This window comes from Actinia tenebrosa, unplaced genomic scaffold (genome assembly GCF_029948245.1).
Source record: "Actinia tenebrosa isolate PJP-AT-01 unplaced genomic scaffold, QUT_ActTen_1.0 PGA_scaffold0__85_contigs__length_37466705, whole genome shotgun sequence".
NCBI lineage: Eukaryota > Metazoa > Cnidaria > Anthozoa > Actiniaria > Actiniidae > Actinia > Actinia tenebrosa.
The window spans coordinates 26,000,839-26,011,335 of record NW_028292569.1 but is presented as its reverse complement, the minus strand read 5'-3'; the positions used below and the strand labels follow the sequence as shown (position 1 = coordinate 26,011,335).

At 37.8% G+C, this 10,497-nt stretch overlaps 1 protein-coding gene across 1 annotated transcript; it reads right to left on the bottom strand.

Annotated features, from left to right (window-relative positions):
* Positions 1-2,240: 2,240 nt before the first annotated feature.
* Positions 2,241-10,492, bottom strand: LOC116307613 (allene oxide synthase-lipoxygenase protein). The gene is made up of 13 exons (XM_089037831.1): positions 10,262-10,492; positions 8,734-8,808; positions 8,182-8,436; positions 7,595-7,721; positions 6,769-6,997; positions 6,343-6,475; positions 6,118-6,233; positions 5,417-5,855; positions 5,143-5,261; positions 4,512-4,618; positions 3,699-3,801; positions 3,080-3,295; positions 2,241-2,480 (listed from the first exon to the last, which is right to left on the bottom strand). The coding sequence occupies exons 2-13, from the start codon at positions 8,789-8,791 to the stop codon at positions 2,250-2,252; spliced, it is 2,133 nt and encodes a 710-aa protein (XP_088893957.1). The 5' UTR covers positions 8,792-8,808; positions 10,262-10,492; the 3' UTR covers positions 2,241-2,249.
* Positions 10,493-10,497: the final 5 nt, after the last annotated feature.

Sequence of the window (10,497 nt, the reverse complement as noted above, 5' to 3'; positions counted from 1 at the left end):
TAAAAATTTATAATGAAAATCAGCTTTTGTGCTTTTAAAGATAAAAACAATTGTTACTGTTTCAATATTCTTTTAGATATTTCATATTTGTACAAAGAAAGCTATGCCTTCTATAGTAGATTTTTCATCTTACCTTAAAAGATCCGGCATCGATAAGTATGTTTTTTCAGCTCTTCACTTCAAAAAAACCGTGAAATGCCTTGAGAGGATTCTCTGCCTATCGCCTTTGAATACCAGCTAAAAAAACGAGAATAATAGCAGTGCAAACATGGTACAAGTCTTCAATACATGAACACTCGTCAATATAGATTAAAGTGTGCTCTAACTCAAATACATATTTGTGTCACTAATTACGGTAATAGAAGCATAAAAAGTAGTTTTAATTTCCTGGAGCCGAGAGTTCGATCACCTGCGGAGCAGAGAGTATTTCGCAAGGTTGTATTATTTTTGTTACCACACTAAAATAATAAATTCTTTCTTCATTTCCTGTCAAGAAAAATACCAGTTCCATTCTCTTAATTAATATAAAAATAGCTTTTATTTTAATGATTAGGATTAATCCCTCTTTTGGATTATGAATTATGGGTTCAATATCATTTACGATGTGAAAATCATGGTTTTTTCAAAGCGATAATTTTCATATTGCTATCAGGGCGTAATTTTAATATTTTGGCTTTGGAGATAAGGAGACAATAACACGAAATCAAAACATATATATCGATGTGAAAATATGAAATAAAAAAAAAAACGATTCAGTTTTAGGTGATAATCGAAAGTACATAAAATTATTGTTCATAATTATCGACATGCTTAATAATTGATTATAGGCAGTCACGTGACAGCCATAACTTTAACGACCTTATTTCTTGTCACGTAATTGACACAGAGATACTCCTCTTAAGAACATAGTTAATTGCTTTTTTCCACGATGTCAACGTATACATTGTGTACGACTAGTAAACTTCATTATAATTCTGATAAAGAATGTCCTTAGCGAACTTGAAACATTAAACGCTTCATTGTATTGGATGATATTAACGTTAATAACATGATGTACAAATGATGACGTCACTGGGTTGATTAAGTTGTTTCCATGGTTTCGATATTTTTGTTGATTTGTCAAAGAAGCGTCTCCAAGAGCAACCCTTATCTCAAGTAGAATTTCTCAAGTGGAATTTCGATAGTTTTTATTCACGATAGACGAAATGGGATTTAGTATTATAATGCAAATTAGTCACGGGGTTGTTGAGGGCGCAAACAACTTTCAACTACTATATTGATACAACTTGTTTTCCTGTAATTATTTGTTATTTTTTTCCAATAAACGACTTTTAACATTGCCTTTACTCGATTTGCCAAGACAAATGTAACAGTTCCAAAACTAAATCTGATGCAGTTTATCATTATTATTATTATTTCATTTATATAGTTTGAAACAATATTTGATATAAAAATTACATCCATGCAAGGAGTGAAATTGAGTGACAATATACCTTGTTCTGTATTTATACAATATTGTGTTCCTTGATTATAGACTCATTTACCCAGGCTAAGCCCCGAATCAGCGTCAAAATATCCACAAATACCAACCGTAAAGTAAAGATTGCACAACTTCAACAATTCAAAAGCTTTGAAATTCATCGGATTTTACTGGAATACGGTTTATTTTTACAGATTTAAACAGAATAAACTTTGAGAATTATATAATAATTAAAACACAATACAAACAAAAATTGTTTCCAGGTATTATTTATAGCACTTTTTATATATTTTACGGTTTATATTTTTTAAGTTTTTTTTTATTATTTAATTTTAGCTGTCCTTTTATTTGACTGGTTAAAAATTGAGGCATAAGTTTAATCAATCATTATAATCATTGTTAAACTTCCTTAATATCTTGTCCCATCCCTTTTCATTCCATCTCATCCCATTTCTACTCATACATCCCATTCCATTTAATCCCATCCAATTATTTCCCATCCAATTCCAACTCATCTCATTCCATCCCATTTGTACTCATACATCCCATCCCATTTAATCCCATCCAATTATTTCCAATCCAATTCCAACTCATCTCATTCCATCCCATTTCTACTCATACATCGCATCCCATTTTATCGAATGCAATTATTTTCCATCCAATTCCAACTCAACCCATTCCATCCCATTATCTTCCAGTATTAATATGTCGATATACTTTTCCCAACCCCACCCCACCCCACCCCACCCCACCCCTCCACAGTAGATATCTAGGTACTTATACTATTTGTAACATAACCCGGTAAGAAGTAAGGATAAGGCAGGAATCCATCGCGTACTCTCTGGTCGTTGTCATCCAGTATTTTCTTACTCAGATTATCCAAATCGTCATAGAATTTTTGTACCAGAACTTTGCCTTGTTCGTCTTCTATTTTGTTGTAATAATCAAACAGCTGATCCAAGTGGATTGAGCCAATGTTTGAGCATAACTCGGCCACTTCCTGTGAAAAAGAAACAAAGAGGAGTTTATATACCTTTCAGACCATGTGTCATTCCCTTGAGTATTATTTCTTTCTTTACTAGGAATGCTTTTCAGCTATGGTGCAATGGTTTCCCATTTCAGACCATGTGTCATTCCCTTGAGTATTATTTCTTTCGTTACAAGCGAATGCTTTCCAGCTATGGTGCAATGTTTTCCCATTTTTAGACCATGTGTCATTCCCTTGAGTATTATTTCTTTCTTCACTAGAAATGCTTTTCAGCTATGCTGTAATGTTTTCCCATTTCAGACCACATGTCATTCCCTTGAGTATTATTTCTTTCTTTACTAGGAATGCTTTTCAGCTATGGTACAATGGTTTCCCATTTTAGACCACATGTCATTCCCTTGAGTATTATTTCTTTCATTACTAAGAATGCTTTTCAGCTATGGTACAATGGTTTCCCATTTTAGACCACATGTCATTCCCTCGAGTATTATTTCTTTCATTACTAGGAATGCTTTTCAGCTATGGTACAATGTTTTCCCATTTTTAGACCATGTGTCATTCCCTTGAGTATTATTTCTTTCAGTCTTGATTATTTACATCACGTCACTTACCAATGCAATGGCTTTGTTCCCAAACATACTGTTGCTAAATTTAGACTTTCCTTCTGAATCAGCGAACAATCTGTGAGGAGCATTAGGAACAAAGCCGCCATACTCCAGGATAGGGTAGGTGACAGCGGCATGCTGACCAGTTAACACCCAGATGAAGGTGGATAGAACACCCGTCAGCTGGTCGAGATTTTCGATTTTGGCGGGAAATTTCCTGACCTGTGAAAGAAATAGGGAGAACGTTAAATAAGGTTAACAGTGTCCTTAAGCATCAGGTTTACCGCTCTAACCGCTAGGAACCAGGTCCAGAAACACGCCTGCAATCACAGACAAACACTCAGCATCAATGAAATTCAATATGGCGGCTCTTCCAGCAACAACTTCGTTATGACGCCTTGATAAATGTCGAACGTTTGACGGAAAACGCCTGACGTCGAACTGCAGTTTGAGGTTTGCGGTACCTAGCAAGAAGGTCTTCAATACAACGTTACTGTAAAATCGGAAGAGCTCTTTGACATACTAGTAAAGCTAGAGTCTTCCACAGTCTTCCGCTCTGTTGCCTGCGGCCGAACTAGAAACTGTAAAGTAGTCTAAAGCATAGGCCTGGTTACACAATTCTTACCATTCCCAGTCCCCCATCCTCGTTTTTGCCATCAATCGACATTTCATTCGCAAACTCTTGCAGCTCGTAATCCTTGGTTATGTCTTCATCTTTTTTATAATATCTGAAATGAATATTAAAATTATCGTAAATACCAGCAATAACGAAGAGTAAGTTACATAACAGTGAGGTCCACAAAGCATGCGCAACAGAAAAAAAAACTACTTCAAGGCCCTTGTTGTAGTTTCGGAGGCAACATGGTCGTGTGGTCATAACGCCGGTCTCGCAACCCGGTGATGCTCAGTTCGAGTCCCGCTGTGGCCACAAGCTGAGACTGTATTTGTGATGGTTTCTGATTAGTTCAAATTCAGTTTCTCAACCATGCTTGTAAATAGCCAACTGGTTTGCCTCCTTGCCAGTTGGGATTCTTAAAACACATTGTTTCTTTGATTATTTCTTCATTTCAGTTTCATTTCAGTGTCCTCAATTAGTTGCATAAACTAAATACATCGACACTTAAATAAAATTATTTATTTTAATTTTAATTTTAATTTATTTTGGAAGAGTTAACTTCGTGATGAGCCTCCCACACAACCGCAACCTCCTACATCAACACGAATACCATTGTCTACACTTTAGACAAGCACCCTTCTCGTGTATTGCAATTATTTAGGATATACCACATTAAATTCCAGGAAACTGAGTCCAGGAATATAGAACCCAAGACTCGAGCGGTGAATACACTAAGGCTATGCTACCCTTGATTTCCAATCGACTCTTCATGAAAGTGTATCATTTTTGTATCAGACTAACTACACACTTCTGCTTACTTACAGTTGTAAGTAATCCTTGATAAAGGTTTTTATTGTGTCGTAAAGCTTCACTCCATCGTCTCTGTACGGGTAATAAGGAAGGGTCTTCTTGTCCATAACACCACGTTTCTGAAAAATAATATAAAATAAATAGATAATAATGATGATGATAATAGAGACGAAGATGGTAGACAATGGTGATTATGGTGATGATACATAATAATGATGATGATGGTGGTGGTGATGGTGGTGGTGGGGATACATGATGGTGATAATGGTAATGATGATGGTGATGATGATGATAATGCTAAATAATTGGGAAGGATGATTATGATTTTGAAGAGGGTGATAATGTTGATGATGGTGATGATGGCGATGATGGCGATGATGGTGATGATGGTGATGGTGATGATGGTGATGGTAATGATGGTGTTGATGATGGTGATGATGGTAATGGAGATAATGTTGATGATGATGATGGTAATGATGGTGTTGATGATGGGGATGATGGTGACGATTGTGACGATGATGATGACTGGCGATGATGGTGGTGGAGATGATGATGATGATGTTGATGATGGTGATGGTTATGATGGTGATGATGATGATGGTGATGATGGTGATGATGGTGATGACAATGATAATGTTCTCACCTTCAGATCCTTTAACAAATCAATGTCATCAAAGTCCATCTTGTTGTACTGTTCATTCAACATTTTAACTGCTGTTTTGTAGTCAATACTTAATGCTTTGTATATCGGTGCTTTTGGCCCTGAAAAAAACATTCGATGATGATTATGATGATGATGATGACCACACCTCAACAAAAAGCTGTTTGACTCAACGTGGGCTACCTGTATATGACCAAAAAAGGTAGCATATGACCAAAAAAGGTAGCATATGACCAAATAAGGTAGCATAACTTACCATACAGCTTCAATTCGAATAATTTATTAGTTTCCAGGCTTGCTCGGCAATGATGACGTAATATCTGATGTAGAGGGTGATATTCAGAGAAGTATTTTTCTACAAGAGTACACGGAGCATCCATATAAAGATGTGTCTTAAGCCTCTTCTTCACAATATGGAGTACATTAAAATCAGCTCTTTGTACAGCTGACTTGGCAAAGAACCACGACTTCTCATCATCTGGCGTGAAAACAGAAGACGTGTTGTCCATATTTAGCTGGATTGCCACTGGACTTAGCCGCCGTACTCCGGGCTCATACTCTTTGGTTATGAAGAAAGCGATAGGAGCGGTCAGCGGTAATACAGTGTGGTTGAACTTGACGTCGTTTAGCTGAGGTGGTTCAATGCCTTCCAGTTCAGGGTAATAGACGACTAAAACTTCGGCTTTGTCAATCGCCTAGAAAAAAAGAAGTTAAATATGTCATCCCTAGTTTGAGTATTTTGTGTTTCTTTAACCATTTTTGGACTAAAAGCATGGACTACGGCCAATGGTTTGCGTCGATTTTGGACCATTCTCACACCTTTTGTAAAGATATGAGTTATTTATGAAAGATGCTAAATAAGTCATTTTTGGCCATTTGCGACATATATACATAATATAATATCAGACCCTGGAGTATTATTTCTTTACGAATTGGGTTTCTTGTCGATAAACATACCTTGTCCAGTGCGTCGTTGTCGTCTGTGTTTAATACTTTACGAAACGCTTTGTGCCAGTCAAAATCTTTGTTTAAATAAGTTTCGTAAAGTCTTTCCCAACTAACGCCCTCGTTCCCTAAAAACAGAAATTAAAATACTGCGTTACGTGTCACGCAACGACTTTTATTTTAAAGTATGTTCCTTTCGTGACAAAAATATTTCCACATTCAAGTTTTCCAACTCACCAGCTTCTCTCGTTACTTTCCATATTTGGAAAGGATTTGCACCAGCTAACCGCTGGTCAGCAAAACAGCGGTCTTTAAAGAAGTTGTCCTCAATTGCTGGTACACGCTTGAGAGCACTCATGGCGCTTCGTTTCTGAAGAAAAAATATTTAGATATAGAAAATAAGACAGGCAGAAAGACGGACAGATAGAAAGACAGACAGACAGACAGAGAGACGCGCAGACGACCATACAAACAGACATATAGACAGATAAACAGACAGACCGACAGACAGATAGATGGGAGAACAGTCAGACAAGCAGATGAACGGACGAACAAACAGACCAACAGATAGATTGGGAACAGACAGACAGACAGACAGACAGACAGACGGACAGACAGACAGACAGACGGACAGACAGACAGACAGACAGACAGATAGTTTACCTTGTGGTGTTTATAGAAGGCCTCATACACAATAGCAAAGTCCAACAATGTTGGTGTTGTATGGAACCTCGAGTCCTTCAGAGTGAAATGAGACTCGATATCTTTGTTCAGGTCAGCATTATCAGTCATCTTCATGTACCATTCGATGGTGAAGGGATCAGTGGAGGCACTTTGAACAAAACTCGCTGCTCCCTTCTTGAGAAGAAGAGGCACGTGCATGTCTGAATTGCTGGGGGGCGAAATGAATAAAAAATTATAGACATTTATACGGCGGCCATCTTGAATTCTATCGTTTAAATTATGGGATGCCGAGGGGGAAACAGCTGGAAAACTTCTAGACTGCACAGCTATCGAGTATCTTTTTATAAACTGTTACGCTTTTCGATTTTAAGCACATCTACTGAACGATGTTATGCCTGTGCGAATGAGTCAAATGAGTCAAAAACAGCGGTACGTATCGAATAAGAAACTGGTGTATTGTATGAGTACGGTATCGAACAATAATTAGGGACTTTAAGATTTGCAAAATCTACGCCGGCGACGTCAACCGGAAGTCTTTTTCTTCTGTGTTTCCTGTGGACGAGTTGACCTTACTGACAATGTTTCGAATGAAATCTCTAATGAACAGAACCCCAAAGAGGAGTTATTTACACTTCAGGTGGACGTCGTCCTCGTAGATTTTGCAAATCTTAAAGTCCCTAATGATCGCACTGGTGAGAGACGAGTGCTCTCATCGCTACTCCAACCGTAACTCCCTAAGTAAAGAGGGCCCCGATGATCACAGAGAGACGAGGTCTGGGTTTCAAGAGAAAGGATTGGTACCTACTTTAGAAAGTCTTCTTTTCTAGATGACGTCAGCTTGATTAGCATCTTCTTCGCTTTTCGTCCAATTTCTCGTCTGACGAGACAAATCTTTGATGCGTAAGACGCCAAACTGATGCGGCATTTCAACTCTGAAACACAAAATAGGTGTCTTTGTGAGATTTTAAGAGTCAGACAACGAGGTGCATTCTGGTCTAGCTGGGGTGCACAACATACGGAACAAATAATTTATGTGCCAAATCGAAACCGGAATGCATCATACACGTAAGATATCCTAATAAAAGCCAAACAAAGTGCATTCTGTTCTAGCTTGGGTACAAGCAACACCATAAGGATTTTTTCCCCACCTTATCGAGACCAGAATGCATCATGCTTCTTTACTACCCCGGAATTCAGGGTCAAACCTGTTGCAATATGGTCTAGCTTGGCTACAAATGTCGCCACTATAAGGCATAAGGGACAAAATATTTTACCCATGCTGGATAAGCACTGGTTTGACGTCCAGATATGGATAACCTCCCGAAATGCATTCTGGTCTAGCTTATTATTATTATTAGGTCTTAGCTGGTATAAATGCTCTCTAACACTCACCTTCACAGTTTATGCCCCCAAAGTCATCTTGACATTGGCATCGATATCCATCAATCCTATTATAATCATTAATGCACGTTCCACTGTTCTTACATGGACTTTTAGCGCAATTATTAGGACCATCACCTTCCTGGACGGCTGCTCCAATACCTGAGCCCGCAGACCCACTGGCTTCTTGTTCCTGACCAGCGATGTCATCTTTAAGTGTATGCTCGGCTTCTTGAGTGACGTCATTCGTATTTTTCATGTCGGTATCTGTAGGGTAATAAAATAATTAACACTTTTGTTTTATCGAATATGCTCTAGGTATCTTATTGCCTCGAAAACACCCCAAGAGGTACCGGCTTAGTTTCTGGTGGTCATTTTAGATTTGTGACACCCTAAGGCTGCGTTCATAATGTATGGCAGAGGGGAGGAGGGGGGGCAGGTGAAAATTTGAAATGTTCAGAATAATTCTTAACACCCCCCTCCCCCTGGATCTGGAATCCTAAAAGGTACGACGAGTATCCCCGCCTTTTACCAGGTCTACGATTAAACGCATGTTATCCTTACCTGCAGAAGAGTTATGTAGGACTAAGACAAGAGCTAAAACCACCATCCATCGCTTCATGGTGAAACACTACCAAACTACAAACATATTTAAAAGAAATTTTAATAAAAATGCCGAGACATTCATCATTTAATACGTGGTGTACATCACTCAATGCCCAAAGAGAATAAAATAAATCCTGGACAAAAGATATGTGCGCCATCTTGAATGACATGAGAAAAAGAACCAACATGGCGGCTGCGACGTTACTGCATGTCAAGTAAAGCATTAGTATCTTAATATGCTTTCGGGTACGTCTCCATATTTGGTAGTCTCCCCAAAGATAGGATATTAATATTAAGATCATCTGACAATTTTTCAACGTCTTGCAAAATCAAGAAATTGAAAGATGATTACGTAACTGAAGTGAATTACCCGGGTGTCACAACCATAATTATGCTGTGCAATTGCAAAATCGGGGCTAACCCTGAGCAACAGAGAACTCAACGGGAATATTCAAAAGCGCCAGGGATGTTATAGTATAGTCCTTGCATCAATTCTACCAATACGAATAAATATGGTGTTTGATTTGTTGCTCTCTCGACCCTAAATTAAGGGGTTTTTCTACAGGTTCTCTAACCAACATGTGAGTCGACGCATTAAAAAAATTGAATGTAATGGTAGTGTCTGTGAGTGAAAGTTGGTCAAAATTCATAATGAACTTGTAACTCAGTGTAAAAGAGGATCATTATGATTCAAAGCAGTAAACGAAAGCCAATTGAGTAGAAATAACTAGAATTATCAGTAATAGTTTTTGATGTAGTGTTTGGTCAATTCACTTAGGCCCCGTCCACACGTATCCGGAAATTTGTGTTTCCGCAAATTTTTTTTTGCGGATACGAAAATGTTCGCGTCCACACGCAGCGTATTCGAATCGTTTTCGAATCGTTTTCACTGTCGACACGTATCCGGAAATTTCTTGATCCGCCCTGATGCACGCTAATTTTTTACAAAAATACGAAAATTTGCGGATACGTGTGGACGGGGCCTTAGAGAAACAATTGCAAAAATACGTACGTCAGTATAAGATGCCCAATTATTCTCGGTACCCGATTCTTGGGGTGAATGTTACGTCGTTAGATCAACCAAGATGGCTGTTAGCTGTTTCATTGTTCTTTAATTATATCTCTAGGTATTTTTCAGTCACGTGGTTGCAATCCAAGAATTATTTCGTTAAGTATATTAAACATTATTCGGTATTATTATACGTTTACAAGTAGTGTTTTCATGTGAAACATCAGATTCGATAACTGGTGATTATACAATGGCAAGACTAAAACACATTTGCACTTGAATACATAACCCGCCAACTGACCGGTATTTATCGAGGATTTCACCATCAAGGACTTAAAAAAAAACCACACAGAAATTAAATCTAAGCGTCAAGTCACAATAATTTCAATCAAACATGACTGAAAAGTCAAGTGAAACGTTGAAGTTTTCAAAGTAGAACAATAATTAAAAAACGGATGGTTTTCTTTTACAGCTTACCCTTGGTTGAAACACGACGAAGTCAAAAATCAAATATTCCAGTTACAATCCAACGCTTTTTCTTCCAACGATGACCACAGGTGTTTGTCAACGACGTTTTAAAATGGTACGCTTTTGTATTTTAAAACACAGGGTAAAAAAATTGATACAAATATTATCAAAAATCGTATGTAAATTAGTCAAAATTGTAGGAAGATCTTTTTCGTGTTCCTTGTAATGTTCATTGAAGCGTGGGA

Coding starts and splice junctions, on each gene's coding strand:
- LOC116307613 (XM_089037831.1), bottom strand. CDS start 8,791: ATGAAGCGATGGATGGTGGTTTTAGCTCTTGTCTTAGTCCTACATAAC. Junction 4,619..5,142: donor ATTTGTTAAAGGATCTGAAG/GTGAGAACATTA, acceptor ATTATTTTTCAG/AAACGTGGTGTTATGGACAA. Junction 3,296..3,698: donor AGGATGGGGGACTGGGAATG/GTAAGAATTGTG, acceptor TTTCTTTCACAG/GTCAGGAAATTTCCCGCCAA.